Raw genomic sequence first — 17,126 nt, 5'->3', positions numbered from 1 at the left:
AGTTCCACAGATTCCACGATCTCCTACTCCTACTACAATGACAGATTTTCCTCGTTCTCCAACACATGTGCAGATGCCTACGTCTCCAATGCCTCCAACTCTGACTTTGGCTACTACTGTGAGGCCTGATCCACATTTTGGAGACATATTACATACTGTATTGGCACAGATGCCTACACCACAGCCAACTACTCCTGTACTCCTGTTACTCCAACACCGTTGCCGAGGCCTGAGCATTCATTTATGACATTCAATCGTCCTCAGGGTCCAATGCAACCAGTGCATCCTAATTTCTATCACATGGCTCCTCATGCTCAATGGTTTCACATGATGAATCTGTTGCATTTACAGCAAAATCAAATGCAAGCAGACAGAGCTGCTAATGAGCTAGCGCAACGGAATTTGCTGAGGCATCTTCTATCGGCTCACCGTGATAATAGGGAACTTCGAGCTCTGATTGCTGCTTAGGGGGAGAGATTAGATAAGCAGGATGAGATTATTCTTCAACTGACATGCAAAGAAGATGAATTAAAGAAGTTGAAGAATAATGAAGACGATCAGGATGGTGCAGGGGGTGGGGTAGATCAGCAACCGGGCGGAAGTTCCACACCGTCGGCGGGAATAAGACTGATGCGAGTGTTGGTGGTGGGTCTGAAGCTAGTAATCTACAGATTGTTCCATATAAAGATTACACGAGAGCCAAGCCAATAGATGTTATTCCGGCTAACATGCTTCTGTTTGTAGGAATGGATGGGATTGTATACAGTATGGTGAATGCTGATGAGATCGAAGAAGGAGAATTTATTGATCATTCTTTAACGAAAGAACAAATTTTCTTGCTTCTGGATCTAAATGATGATGAGATTGAGGAATTGGCTAAGAACGTGGATGTGGAGATGGAAGATAGTACTGATATAGGTATTCCTCACGCGAATGTACCTGATTTTGAAGAAGTGGAAGTGGAAGATGTTACTCCTGAAGAATATCCTGAGTTTTACACCGACAACAACACTGACTCGGGTATTCCGTTTTTCACTACTGAGCACTTTGATGCAGCAGAACGTTGGTTACAAGAAGAAAAAGAGAAGTGGAATAAAGCTGCGAAGACCAGTCACGTATCAACAACAGAGAAAAAGCGCAAACGTGCTTTGGATGGTATGTTCGAGCATAACGTAAAGAAGATGAACAAGATGATCGAGATCTTTCGTTATCATGAACAAGAGAAAGTCAAATTAGTAAGGGATCGAGCATCGGCATACCAAATGAAGAAGTACAAGCCAGCTAAAGATGTGAGAGGTGACATGGTAGCATGGCAGTGTGATTCTGAGCTTAAGGTATATATCGTGAAGTGGGAGCATGGTATTTATTATTTTAAACGCCCATACGGATAGCTTATCTATGCCCAGATGGGATGTGAGAACCCTAGCTAATAGACCGTTTGTGAATTGTGGGGACGATAAATGGGCTAGTTGGTTCTATAAGCAGTTATTACCCGGTTTGGTTTCAAGTTCTTCAAGCCTCAAGTGCCAACTCATAAGTACATTGATGAGATTGATACTCGCACTAGCTGGAGGAAGTTAATTTTACAAGTCAAGCCGCCTAAGACTATGAAGAGGGTTCCCATGAAGATATTTCCTCAGAGTCTTTTCACCTCGTTCAATTATTGGTACTACGACAATATTACAGGTGAAGCGGTGATTGTTTATGGTTACGATTCTAACACGAAGACAATACGTGTTATTGATCCGATGTGGCTAGTCAACCTATCTGAGTCTGACAATGATGCGTTATTTACAAGTCAGATCAGATTTGCTAATGTAAGAGATTATGAACTTGCTATGCAGTTTCAGAAGGTTGTTAGAGTTTGTTATGCATACAAGATTCATAGCTGCTTTGACTGGAAGACGAAGATGTTCCAGTGTTAAAGTAGATAAAGAGCTCGAGACGAGGGGGAGTTTGTTGATACATGTTTTGTACGTCTCAGTCTTTAACAGGGCATTAATGTAATAAGTCTAAAGTATAGGGGTCTTAATGTAAATATGGCTAAATGGGCCATTCGCTCTAATGTAAGTTACATTCGTTACCCCGTAACGAATGTAACATATTCGTCTAATTGCAAGCTCATTCGTTAACCTAGATTAACGAATGAGATAACGAATGAGGGCCATTCGCTGTCTTTTAAAGTATAACGAATAAGTATGTTTATTCGTTAAAGTATCTGTAACGAATGACACATTCGTTAAGTGTTAAGTTAACGAATTTGGTCATCCCCTATAAATACCCTGTAACTTATCATTAATGTAACAGTTATGATATTTTGTCATTTTCTTTCTCGTTACTCAGCCGAATTGTTCTCTCAACATACACACTACACACACATAACGTATGCAAGCCTAATCGTATAAGAATCAACATGTGTATCGTTGTTATCAAGATCTAGATCTGTACAAGCTCTTTCAATTTTTAATAGTAAGTTTGTTAAGCTCACGATAATCAATGCACATACGAAACGAACCATCTTTCTTTTTCACGAAGAGGACGGGAGCGCACCAAGAAAAAGAGCTTGGACGAATAAAGCCTTTGTCGGAAAGTTCTTCGAGTTGGTTTGATAACTCTTGCATTTCCGACGGGGCTAAATGGTACGGAGCTTTGGCTACTGGCATTGCACCGGGCACAAGATCGATTCGGAATTCTACCGGGCAAATGGGTGGAAGACCGGTGACGTCTTCGGGAAAGACATCGAGGAAGTCACAGACGATAGAGATATCTTGGATTTTTCTTTGCTTAAGGTCTATAACCACCACTTGAGCTTGGAACGGAACATATGTTTGGCGCAAATAATTTTGGGACTGAGAGTATGACGTAAGGTTGAGCCTTTTAGGAGTAGTCTTGCCATGGACCTTGAGTGTTTTACCGTTTACAAGCGGGATTCGAATGATTTTATCGTAACAAACGACTTCGGCACGGTGCAAAGATAACCAATCCATGCCTACTTTGACATCGAAACTTCCCATTTGCATCAGGATAAGATCGTTCAAAAATTTTCGCTTACAAAGAGTGAGAATACAATCACGAATGACTGAGTTGATTGTGATGGAATTTCCGTTGGCGACATCGACGGAAAAAGGTCTAAAGAGTTTAGTGCGAGGTACGGCAAGTATAGACTCAAATTTTAATGAAATAAAACTCCTATCGGCACCAGTGTCAAATAAAATTGAAGCCAAATATTCGTTCACTAGAAACATACCGTTCACAACGTCGTTTGCGACTTGAGCTTGATTGGCGTTTATCATGAAAGCACGCCCTTGGTTATCGGGATTTCCTTGTGGTGCTTGGGGTGGAGGATGAGGTGCTTGGATGGCTTGAATTGGTTGGATGAGAGGTGCATTTGGTTGTGGGATTTGAGGTTGGTAGGTTTGGACTTGGTAAGCTTGGGTTTGGTAATAAGGCACGGTTACGGCTTAGGCTTGGTTTGCGTAAACGAGTCGGGGACAATTGTTGCAGAAATGGTTAGGGTCTCCACAATTATAGCAAGTTCTGGGTTGTTGTGGGTTTTGCGGGATTTGCGGGTTGTTTCTTGGTGGAGCGGGATGTCCACGAGGTGTGTTTCGACATGTGGTATTGAAGTGACCATAACGGTTGCAAATGGTGCAATGGCGACAAGTCATGTTTGAGGGATGGTGAAATTGACATTTGTTGCATAATGGATGAGGACCGGTGTAGGGTTTTCGGTTTGGAGGAGCTTGAGATTGTTGTTGGGTTTGTTGTGGGAGGGTGACGCCATAGTTTCAGTGATTGGGCTTGAATTTCTTCTTGGCTTGGTGGGATGAGTTGGAGTAATTTATGGCTTGAGGAGGTGGATCAACTTTGATTTGAAATTGACATTTGTTGCATAATGGATGAGGACCGGTGTAGGGTTTTCGGTTTGGAGGAGCTTGAGATTGTTGTTGGGTTTGTTGTGGGTGGGTGACGGCATAGTTTCAGTGATTGGGCTTGAATTTCTTCTTGGCTTGGTGGGATGAGTTGGAGTAATTTATGGCTTGAGGAGGTGGATCAACTTTGATTTGAGGGGTTGGTTTGGGTTTACTCTTGTCACACTTTTTCTTGATCGAAAGTGTACCCGCCTTGACATGGTTTTCGGAGAGGGCTCCGGCTAGCGTAATAGCGTCTTCAAGGTTTGCCGGTTTACTACTCATTACCGAGTCACGGATTAGCATGGGCAAACCCCCGATGTGTTTGTCAATTTTGCGTTCGAGCGGGGTGACCAAGTGAGGAACAAGAATGCTCAACTCGTGAAAACGGAGTGAGTAAGCGGCGTTATCACCACTTTCTTGCTTAAGTTCCCAAAACTCGGCTTCGAGCTTTTGGAGCTCGTGTTTTGGGCAGAACTTCTTCATCATAAGTTCTTTAAGAATGGTCCATGGGAGAGCCATGGCAATTTCCACCCCTTGGAGATGTATAACACTACCCCATCATGTAAGAGCGGTTTCCTCAAACATGCTCGAAGCGAAATTAGTTTTCTTCGCTTCGGGGCACTCGCTGTGTCGGAACACACTTTCCATCTTTTCAAACCATTGCAACAAGGTAGCCGCACAGTTCATACCAAGGAATTTGGTTGGGTTAGCACCGGTAAATTGTTTGTACAAGTAGGGAGCGGGTTTGGGTTCAACGGGTGCAACAACGGGTGCTGCAACGGGTGGAGGTTGGTTTGCTTGCAAGTGAGTTAGAAGTTCGGGAATCACAGCGGCGACTTGTTCGGCTACTAAAGCGGCCATCTTGCGTTTGGAGTCCTTCCGGTAGTGGCGCTGTAGCGGAGGCATTCTAAAATTATAAAGAATTGTAGTGAGTTTGAGGGCATTGAGTTTAAAATAGAAGATGTATGTAACCATTTTTTTTACGTGAATCCTAGTGAGGATAAGAATGATAGGAGAAATAAAGTTTATACATAAACCAAATGATAAAAACGTATATATAAGTATATGTTTCAAAGTTTCGAGAATTTAAAATTTAGAAGTTTTGAAGTGTTGAAATTTGTATACAGTCGGAAAAATCGTACATGAACCACCATGATTTGATATTCCGAAAAAGAATAAAAAAATTTCTTGTAAACATATATATAGTCGGGAAAATCGTACATGGACCACCATGATTTGATATCCCGGCAATAAAAACTTATGTAAAATAATATATATGGAGTCGAATATGTGCACGTATCACTGCGTCTTTCATGTTGTTGACTCAAATCATGATAATAACATACAATAAAACGGAGATGCAACGAGATGTTAAAAACGCTCGCATTCGACAACTTAAAGTGTCGGCTCATATAACTCGAGTTGCTTGACCTAGAAACCAACACTAAACCCAATAATCTCAGGTAAGTAAATCACCTTCGATTCTTGGAATCTTTTTGTCAAATGATCGAATCAAGTGTTTCGTTCCCTACGGTCATCACAAAACAAATTATAGAACCTAGCTTTAAGGAGATTGTAAACAACGAGATCCAAGTTAAGCTTACGATCCATAAAACACAATATAAAAACTAATGTTTTGTTTTAAGGTAAAAATACCTTAGAATACTATTGAAAGTGTGTGTATGTGTACATTTATGATGAGATAGATTTTTAAACAAGTTTATAAATAATTAAATAAATGCAATAAACAATCAAGTAGGGTAAACACGTATGAGCACACGTATAGGGACCCTAGAGCATAAACTATACTAGGTTGTTACGTCTAACCACCTATCCTATAGTCGATGGCTCTGATACCAATCTGTCACACCCCGACCAATGAAGGCGGAAACGTCGAGGCGCGACATGATTGCTCATTGCACAATGACACTATAAAGTTACAATATTTAAACAACTCATTTAAATCCATATCATCATAAATAACACAACTATAGTTCATACAAAATGCCAAATAGATAGATAAACAAATAACTTGTTCTTTCATTTTCTAATATCCTAAAGCCAAGATAATAAGTTTCTTCAAGTAATCCAATCTAGCTAACATCAAACCTGTAACATTGCATAAAATAGAGTTTGTCAACACAAAGGTTGGTGAGCAATTTTCATAGTTTTGGACAATAAGTATATAGTATGAAATCCACAACTAGTATATGAAAACAATAAATAATGGCAACATTTTAGATAATAAAACCGTCAATAAGAATACATTGACGAACCATCAATAAGAATACATTGACGACAATAATGAAATCGTCAATAAGAATACATTGACGACACCTTTCTATATTGGGATACCATATATACTCGGAATTAACGTATGATCATACTTGCATGAGGCTACCCGCCTTAGCATTCAAGAGGCTACCCGCCTTAGCATTCAAGAATTTACACATAATCATGTAAAGCATATAACACCAAATTGAGCATTTATTTAAGTAAACATATACAATAAGTGTTGTGGTTTAAGACTCAAGTATAAATCATTTGAATTTGAACAAGTATGTCACACCCCCAAATTTCCACTAACGGAGTTTTACCGTAAGGCGGGTGACATACCAGGATCCGAACACATTAATCACATCAAACGACATCTACATGGTCTTAAAAGTTTTAACAAATCAAAATAAAATGTTCAGAGTACTTAAGTGCTAGTGCGGAAGCTAAACAAAGTGCGGGAGCCATCTCCCAAACAAGTTTAAATAATTCATTGCGCTACAAGCGCAAAACCAATATCAAATAAATGTTTTCAAACTTAAACCAATGCGAGTCCATGCTTGCAATGTTATCCTAATCCAAGTGTTTGCTAGTGACCTGAGGAAAACATGCTAAAAAGAGTCAACACATATGGTTGGTGAGATCACAGGTTTTCAAAGTAAGTTATGCTCTATCAGTTCATAAACATTTATAAATAAAAGTGGTCCATGGTTAACTACACTTAGTTAACTCGTTGCCGCATAGTGTTATGTTTCCATCACGACCGAAGCTGACTAGTTATTGCCTCAAGTCAAGTATTGCCAAAACTTAACAATGTTTGGTCAAAGTTACACCCCGTTCGACCTCCAGTCGAGAATAATGCAGGGTGGGGTTTGTCAAACCCAATAGTACTATTTAAATTTACCACGCCAGTTAACCTTAGTTAACGGTCCGATGTTCGTGAGGACTTTCCATGCCAAAGAAACACCACGTTATAAGCAACCAAACGGTTGTGTAAAGATTTAGAGCAAGTAAAGTAAAACAGTTTTGCATGTTTCCTCCCCCAAAGGAAGAGTATAAAAGTGGGGCCGTAAACTCACTTTGTTGGTGCTTCGGGTATTACACAAATCCGACCGAAGTAAATGCGTCACGTGCTAAGACCCTAAAAATTCAAGTACGTAAGTAACTTGTGGGATGGTTCCTAGAACCACTAGTATCCAACAATCTCCCATTGTTTTTAAAAAGACTTTTGACCAAAGTTTGACTTTTGTTGACTTTGACTAAAGTTTTGACCTTTGACTAAAATATTGACCTTTGACTAAAAAGGTTGGACTTAGAATGTTTACCTTATAATTCTAGTCACACTTAATCAATCATCAAGTATACACACTTAGCCATATTCCTTGCAATTCTATGATCAATACACTTTCACAACATCACAAGCAAGACTAACTATTTAGTCAACTAGTTCTAAGTTGACTTAAAAAGTCAAAGTTCAAATTTACCACAACTAACATATCACAATTTGCAATTATCTCAATTCAACCAACACCTTTATCACCTTTAACAATTTATACCATCTAAACCGATTTTTCTCATCAATCAAAACTCACAATTAAATTACCAAATAAATCACACATGTACACATCAGTATTAGGTTCAACATATATTTTTCTCACAATTTTTGGATTTACCAATTCGTCCAGAATATTCATATACTACAACAACATGATTTATATTTCTACAACAACACAGCAGTAATCAAAAATTTGTCAAAAATTCCATATTTGTCCAATTGATGCAAGACCAATTGGACTAGATTCCTAATTCAATTTACAACATCCTAGAAGTAGAATTATATCCATATCTATTTTTATCATCAAGTTATGAAATTTACAACTCAACTCAGAATTATTTTCCCTAAATCAGCTTTGCATCCTGATTTTATAAATTCATAAAAAGTACTCAAACAGAGTCCAAAAATTAAGATTCCAAACTTTCTGAAAACTAGATTCAAAGTACATGTTCATAGAATCAAAAATCGATCAAAAACTCAAACATATCATCAAGTTATCCACAATGCAATCCGGAACATCAAGTCTGCCAACAAGCAGTTTTAGGCACAATCCACTACAAATCACAACTTTTCTATCCTTTTGATTCAAAATCATCAAGAAACATTTATGATTCAAAATCATCAAGAAATATTCTTACCAAATCAAATTTCATGTCTTATTTTTATCCATTTGATTTCATAAGAGAAATAAAAACACATGTATTTATAAAAGACTCAAAAATACTAATCAAGACACATACAAAAATCCTTTTTACTTGTCAAACTTTGATCATCCCCTTTCATGATCCAACCATTTGGATACAAGGTTCATATGAATTAAAAGAAAAAGAAACATATAAACATAATAATCTACTCACTTTGCTTGATCAAATGCTTAAACCCTTGTTTACTAATAATCACCAACTTATTTGTTTTGAAGATGATACTTGAAGATGATTGTTTGTATGAAAGAAAATGAGAGTATGTGTGTGTGTGTGAGTATCACGGCCAAAGAGAGAGGAAAAGGGAAAGGAAAAGGTGTTGGCATCCAATAGTTGTAACCTCCTTGTTATTAACAACCCTTTATGATTGATTTAATGAATAAAATTACTTAGGTTAACTTTTATTAACTCATGTGTGACATGCTACATATTTTAATAAACATTTCCTATGTAACATAACCTAAGGTTCCATTTAAATAATAAACATGTTACATGACATACAATATAACCTATTTAATCATTTAGCTTACTTACAATCACATCATCATGTAATAACCATAATATAACATATTAATCACATAGCACATTATACTTATCATACATGTTATATGACATGTTTATTATAACATGCAAGACGAGTTTATTATCCTAGTTATAATTAGTCACTTATCCTTGTTTAAGTCACCAATGACACGTTGACTTAAATATACGCATACATGACATCACATGTACAAGAGTTCATACTCATAGTTAACAGAACTAACTGAGTTTATAGACATAGTCAACAGGATTTAACTGGGTTTAGTTAACAGAGTTAACCTAAAAATGCCGGATCTCACAAAGTATGCAATGCCACCCCCAAAACGAAAGATGAAAAACGGGGGATGAAAAAGTACTCACTTTAACAAGTAACTTCAAAGATAGTGTTGTGAATAATCGGAGAGATCAGTTTAACGAGCAAGACCTATATTAAACGGGTCTTGTGTTAGTAGGTAGTCTTGGAAGGGTTTAAAATAAAATACATGACAAATAAAGTTTGGGATTTAAAATGTAAATATTTGAGAAATTAAATAAACGAGTTTTGTAAAATAAGTTTACTCAAAACCGGGTCTCGGTATTCTATTCATTAGCTTTTTTTCTTTTTTTTACTCAACCTATGTTAAGTAATAATGTGGGTTAAAATGCAATATTGCAAAACCCTTGGTTATAAGAATACCAAAACGAGGTTTAAACGAGTGTTCGGGTTTGTCGGCTCGAGACTTGATAATTGACCAAGCTCAAAGTTAACTTCCCAAAATAATAAATGTTATGAGATAACTCAATAAAATCAAAATAGACTTAACCAAGTATGTAGTTCTATTGTGAAGAACATTAACGTTCGTTAAGCGAGTACACGACTTTATCGGTCCGAACTTGTTATAAGATCAAGTTGGTTACCGACATGCCAAGTATGTTTAGAAATTAACTAAAATTGATTTAAAATATAATCTTGAAGAAAAATATGAGTTTTGGTGGCTAAAAACACACTTGTGTGTCTTAAGCGAGTGAACTCGGTTTAGTTCGGTTTTTGGTTCGGTCCTTGACTCGGAATAAGACCGAGGATGGTTACCACATACCCAATTACCATGGAACTTGTAAAATAACTTATAAATAATAATACTCAAGTTTTACATTCAAAAAGTTAACAATAAAGCTTTTAAACGAAAGTTCGGTTTTTGGTTCGGTTCTAAACTCGGGATGAAACCGAGGCTAGTCACCACATACCCAATACCATGGAACTTGACAAATATGAACAATAAACTAAAATATGCAGAAGTTAAGCAAGTATAACAAGTTATATGGTTAGATTTGTTAAATATATAAACAAGGACTACAAAGTCCTCCATGTAACCTTGCCTTACTAGCCCGACATTTCAACCGGCCGAGACCGGAGAAATGAAAGACCGAAGATAAACAAGGAGTGTATATTATATATATGTTGTAACATCAAGCTTTAAGTATCGAGAAGTTAGTTAAAATGAAAGATTAGTTTAGTTTGACCTTGAGAGTCAAACTATGAAGAACAACCTTAGAATTCAAGAATTTGAGAGAGAAATGAGGAAATGAGCAAGCACAAATGAAGAAGATGGGTGCGTATATATAGGGTAAGTTGAATGGGTCTTTCATAAATGGTGTTTCATGAAAATGGGTTGGTTATAGACCCAAGAAAGCACAAACTACAAATGGGTCTTTCAAGTCTTCATTTTGGTAGTTTTAGTCCCTGGAGTTCGTTTTGAGCGTTTTCGGGCCATTTTAAGAACCAAAAATGGTGTTTTTTTTTTTGAGATCCGACAATTATAAAACAAATATATAACATAAAATTCATCATTTTGATAATATCGAAAGGTTCGGGATACAAAACGGGTCGGGTTTACATTAAGAATACAAGTATAAAATAACCCGAAATTGACAAATGTCACACATACGTGGGGAGGTGCTTCCAGCCAAGAATGGTAACTTTGGAGTTTGGCTAAATATAGGCAAGGCTGTGAACGATCTGGTTTTGGAAGAAGTAAAATGGTGGACCTCATTAAAGACAGATTAGGTGATGATAAGAAGATGAAATTCTGGTTTGATAATTGGGTGGGTAGTATTTCTCTTAAAAAGGCTTGTCCAAATTTGTACAGACTTGAAAAAAAACAAACAATGTTATGTGAAGGATCGATTCTGGAGGAGTGAAGGTTTGGATGGACATGGAATTGGCATAAGAATCCTATCTCGGTTCACGAAAAGTTGGAGTGAGAGAAGGTGTTTCAAATGATGAATTCAGTGATTTGGAAAGGAGTTCCCGGACTCTTGGAAGTGGTTGGGAGATAAGAGAGGAGAGTATTCAGTGAGCTTGGTTAAGAGGTTAATAGTAAAAAATCAAGATGTAAGAAAAAATTATGTTATGAAGTGGAGTAAGTGGGGTCTAGCGAAGTGTAACATTCATATTTGGAGGGTCGAGATGAATAGAATCCCTACAAGAGGTGCGCTCGAAAGTAGAAATATAGTTGTTCCAATTAAAGATTGTGCTCTTTGCGAGTTAAGGATGGAGATGGCCGATCACATAACCACTGGTTGTTTGGTCACGGTGGTGGTTTGGGATCATATTAGCCGTTAGTGCAAAATCCCTCCCATATATGGGTTCTCGGTTCGAGATATGTTAAGCTCGGAGTTGTCGAGAAAGAGGCGTTTCATGGGATCGTTATCATTGCTTGTTGGAGGATTTGGAAAGAGAGAAATGAAAAGTGTTTGATGGAAAGGAAGTAAAAATTAAAGAGATTATAGGAGATATTAAGGCCCTTAATTGGTTTCTTTTTGTTCAAACATAAGTGTAAATATAGATCGATAGATTGGTTAAATGAATGTAACTTTCACTTCGTGTAATTTCTTGTGTAGGTTTGTTGTGCCACTCTCCGGGGTTATGGAGTTAGCGTGTGTGTATGCTTGGTGTTTGTTTATAGATGTTTAGAGTTCAAAATAAAATCATATATAGTTAATCATTATATAGTTATTACTATTAATCTATTTTTTGAACGACTGATATATATAAATACCCAACGTATTAGAGAAATCAACTATCTATTTTTCATTAAGTTACGACACGTGTCTTGACAGCGCTTGTTATTATTCCCCAGTCCCAAATTTGGAGAAACAATGGGAAAATTCTCAAAATAGCTTTTTTTAGAGAGAGAATTCTAAAGTAGTTTTTTTTTTCTTTAAAATCTTTTATAATTTGGACCGCTAAGACGCTTTGAGAAAAGATAAAAGTAAAGAGGGAGCAGGCCAAATTTCGAAAGAAAGTCAGGTAGGAGACGAGATTTCGTGAAATAATGAAGGTAAAGTCCAAATTTTTTGTAATCTTGGAGCAAAAATTTAGATTTTTCCAAAACCTTTTTTTCAAAAAACCGTCTTAAGAGACTGTTTTTTTATGTTTTCTATCTTTCCTGTCTGTATTTTCAAATTTTTGAAAAAATATATTTTTTACAATTATACCCCTGAACCACCACCACCACCACCACCTTGAATCACCAATGCCGTCGGCCCCAGGGGCGGACCCACATAGTGTGGATCGGGGTCCCGGGACACCAATGTTTTTTAAAAATTTATTAGAAGCGGTATATTAATTTTTTGAGGACCCCATAAGATTTAATACTTGGAACCCATACTATTAATGTTGATGTGGTCTGGTGGAAAGTCCCTTGTTTTATCTTTGAAAGGTCATGGGTTCAAGTCTTACAAGGCTCAGTTTTTGGTTTTTTGTGTTAATTTTTAGTGTTAATCAATCATTTGATTGCTAATGTTGCAATGATAACTTTGGAAACATTCAAACACCTCTAAAATACATATCATTGTTTTCAACTTTATGCATGGTTTTCTTTAGAAACATTCAAACACTTTAAAATATCAGTTTTATTTTTCACTAGTTTAAGTTAATGGTTTTCAACACATGCTTATGAAAGGGTGGATCTAGGTTCTATCTCAAAAATGTTTAAGAAAGGGAAAACAAAGTGTTTATGTGTCAACCCGACCCATTTTGACCCGTTCAGGTAGTGATGATTGAAAAGAAAGTTTTATTATGATATTGTTTTTTATTATGTTCTTCGCCTCGACCCGACCTGAACAACGACCGACCCGAAAAATTTGAACACCGAAAATATGGGACCCCATTGGCAAAAAATCCTGGGTCCGCCACTGGTCGGCCCCACCCCATCACCACCACCGTCACCAGCACCATAGGCGCCTCCACCACCGATGCACCCATTGGCCATTGCTGCACCATAGCTCTGCACATAACTCATAATTCTTGTCTTGGTCACTTTTCAAACCAATATTCCACATATTCAAAGCAAACCAATTCCGTTCCCGTCTTCCAACCTCACCCAGCCCAAAAAACTGTTCGGGTCCAAGATATAGAGAAACGAGTGTGAGCCTGTTTCATGTATTTAAGAACCGCTGCATCGGTGGTGGAGGCAGCTATGGTGGTAGCGACAGCGGAGATCCATGAAATGGTGGTGGCGGTTGACGGTGGTGGTGATGGGGTGGGGCCAACGGTGTCGGTGATGGTGGTGGTTCAAGGTGGTGGTGGTGGTGGTTCAGGGGTATAATTGTAAAAAATATATTGTTTCAAGAATTTGAAAATATGGACGGGAAAGGTATGAAACATAAAAAAACAGTCTCTCAAGACGGTTTTTAAAAAAAAAAGGTTTTGAAAAATCTGAACCTTTGCTCCAAGATTACAAAAAAATTGGAATTTACCTTTATTATTTCATGAAATCTCGTCTCCTACCTGACTTTCTTTCCAAGTTTGGCCTGCTCCCTCTTTATTTTTATCTTTTTCCAAAGCGTCTTGCCAGTCCAAATTATAAAAAATTTTGAGGAAAAAAGGACTATTTTAAGAATCTTCTCTCTAAAAAAAACTATTTTAAGAATTTTCCCAAAAACAAATGTTGTTTCACCTATCACGACTCCGCCGACAACCAATCTACAGAGCCACACATATAACCTATATTAAATTTATCGCCACATGTCAATGACTCATGCATATTACTATAATAATTCAACGTGGCTGTTTCAAAAAAAATATATTAAAATAAATTGGATGTGACTTAATGACAGAGTACTTACTTTACTAGTGAGAGGTAGGGGGTTCAAACCTCACTATCACCAATTTATATGGGAGATATGAGGGATGACCATGGCTTGCCAGGGTTCGAGTCTTGATCTCATCCGGTTTTACCGGCTCCTTGCTGTCGTGTCGTTTGGCGGGCATGGGGGTCGGGTTTTATCCGGGGAATCCCTCAATAGGTAGGGGCTTCGTCCGTCCGGACTAGTGGCCGGCTCAGGCTACCTTTAGCCAATGGGAGCCGCGTACGGAGGTCCCGGCATTACTTAGACCATTCCCATTCACAAACCATCCAAACTCAATCTTTATTATAAAATTGATCTCTCTCTCTTCTACTAATCCAATCAAATCAAACCAAACTTTTCACACACATTAGCAACCCAAACTTCCCTACTTTTTATTAAATAAATATAATTTATAATTGTTTAGATAATATTAGATTGTTTAGATAATAAGTTTTATCCGAAAAATCTTATGAAACAATACGGAGTTGACAAGTGTCGGATAATGTATATCAGTAATGATTAAAAATATTATGATTTTTTTGCAATATTATGTCTTTTTAATAAAATTTATACCTGTTTGTTCACAAAAAAGAACTAAACAGTACTGTGTTTTTAGATTTTTTTAAAAACTTATTTATTAAAAGTTATTAAGGAAAAATAATTTTAGTGTTAAAATTAATTGGTATGTAAAGAAAAAAAAAATAAATTAAAATTTGATCCAATACATGAATAACATGTGGACATGGTGAAAGATGGCAAACTAGATTGTGGGATCAAGCTAGTTTGGCCAAGTTTGATGATTTTTTCTTTTTTTAAATAGTGTCACAACCCAAACTATTTCATTAATGAGAGTAGTCTGGTCGTTTCAAAATATATATATATTAAAAAAATGCAACGTGTCAAGTTTATACAGGTTCGCTTAAATGCTGGCTTTGTCGTTTCGCTTTTGTCTTCTACTTGCGTGGGTAACACTCCTACTGCCACTTGTCCACCCAACTGTCCGTCTCATAATTCCAGCTATGGCCTCCCATCTTATAAATAAATATCATTAACTTCTCTTTCAATATTGAAATTTGAAAATAATAATATTACTTTTATTTACATTTGAAACATGTTGCAGATGTTTACATGCAGAGGCGATCGGCATCCGATGAAACCAAAAGAGGAACATGGGCTGCCGGATAATAATAATAATGCAGTAGAGCTGAATTTAGGGTTGTCTTTGAACGGTAGATTCGGACTCGAATCACCACAAAGATCAGTTACTGATGAAAATAATAATAATATTGTTAATAACATCAACAAGCTGTATCGCGCTTCTTCAGTTACAGACGTTAAGTCATCGTTAGATTATCCTTTAACAAGAACAAGCTCTCTGCCGCCTGAGACGGCGGTGGACCGGCAGCGGAGGAAGCAGTTGCAGTCGTTACGGCGGTTGGAGGCTAAGCGGAAACGAGTTGAAAAGCTAAAGAATGGGAGAATGGTGAAAGGGAAGAAACAAGATCATGAGCAATCGTCATTTGATGAAACGATGCCGTGTGTGTCGACGAAAGGCGGTAAAAGGATACGAGGGTTGTTGTATAGATATGGGGAAGATGAAGAGGTGAGGATAGTATGTGTGTGTCATGGTTGGTTTTTAACTCCGGTGGAGTTTGTGAAACATGGTGGTGGTGGGGAGGTTGAGCATCCCTTAAGACATATTGTGGTTACTTCTTTGTTTAGTTGACATGCATTTAGGGATATTGTTTCACAACATCTTGATAACTTTTATTTACGTAACACCTAATTTTCATTTTTTCTCTTCCATCCCCCAAAGAAAAAAATATAAAGATTCACACTCTACATTATCCATTCTTTGTATTTATTTTCCATATATTCATAATAATTTTAATATCAAATCATATGAAAGTTTCTAGATGCATTGAAGTTGTCCATCAATGGCTTCTTCCATTAATGGCCCGACTCTAAATAATATGGATTATAGACCATCTTGTTCTCTACTCACTCAAACTGGTTTCTAGAGCATAAAGTCGCATGAGACAAAAATGAGGATAAAAGATGAAGAAGGCATCTAGCTAGTCCTTTTGTTAGCTTGCTAACCGAAAGTTAGTTGCGTATTTGAATTCGGGTATTTTGATAACATAATTGATCTTTAATCCATTTGGCAAAATAGTGCCTCCAATGTTTTATATCGGTACACTTTTGTTATTGGGTATGGTGAATGACGATCTCCCCCTCGGGTGTGACAAAACATTCCGCCTACGTAGGTAATGTGCCTTGTTATACCTACGTAGGTAATATGCCTTGTTATACCGGAGTTTATTACCCATAAGTGATTTGAATGAAACTTACCTGCCATATATGCCTTTGGAAGTTTCTTATGTTATGCTCCGACTTATTCTTGGAAGAACTAGGATAGCATAGCAAAACTTTCACCTGATGTTCCTCACTACAAAAAATTTGACCTTTAGCAGCGACAAAAGTCGTCGCTAAAGACCCCTAAAATCGCCACTAAAAGTATAGCGGCGACTTCTCGCCACCAATGGTCCAATTGAGAGCATAGAGGCGACAAGCCGCCGCAAAAGGTGTGTCGCCGGAATCCGATTTGCCAGCTTCGGTGGGCTTTTAACGACGACTTTGTCACCGCTATTGCCATGATTGTAGTCGCTAATACTTTCTTTCGCATGTTCTTTTTTGTGCTTTTGTCATTCCCAGGTTTTTGCAGCTACAACTACATTCAATTTTTTTCTAAATACAAACCGCAACCAATGGATATATATAGGATTATGTTCATTTCAGAAGTGATTTTTATAGCAAGAAGTGCAAGAAGTGATCTCAACCATTAGATTATTAATTAATGGTTTAAACATTATTGCATTTATTGTAATTAATAAAATTTGAAAGACATTAAAATAAATATGAAAAGGTTAGTTTAGGTAGAATAAAATAATTATTAGTTATATAATTTATCTCATCTACCCTAAATAAAAGCTCAAAGCATAAATATCCAAAAGTTATGATTTGTAAGTT

At 37.1% G+C, this 17,126-nt stretch overlaps 1 protein-coding gene across 1 annotated transcript; it reads left to right on the top strand.

The window, feature by feature from the left end:
* Positions 1 to 1,262: 1,262 nt before the first annotated feature.
* Positions 1,263 to 15,822, top strand: LOC143623554 (ninja-family protein AFP3-like). The gene is made up of 2 exons (XM_077094434.1): positions 1,263 to 1,334; positions 15,217 to 15,822. The coding sequence occupies exons 1-2, from the start codon at positions 1,263 to 1,265 to the stop codon at positions 15,820 to 15,822; spliced, it is 678 nt and encodes a 225-aa protein (XP_076950549.1).
* The last annotated feature ends 1,304 nt before the right edge of the window (positions 15,823 to 17,126 follow it).

The sequence above is a fragment of the Bidens hawaiensis genome, unplaced genomic scaffold (genome assembly GCF_021521415.1).
Source record: "Bidens hawaiensis isolate Kalapana, Puna unplaced genomic scaffold, B.hawaiensis_p1.1 tig00003488_1, whole genome shotgun sequence".
Classification (NCBI taxonomy): Eukaryota; Viridiplantae; Streptophyta; class Magnoliopsida; order Asterales; family Asteraceae; genus Bidens; species Bidens hawaiensis.
Note: the sequence above shows the minus strand (reverse complement) of the source record. Positions and strands in the feature narration are given on the sequence as shown.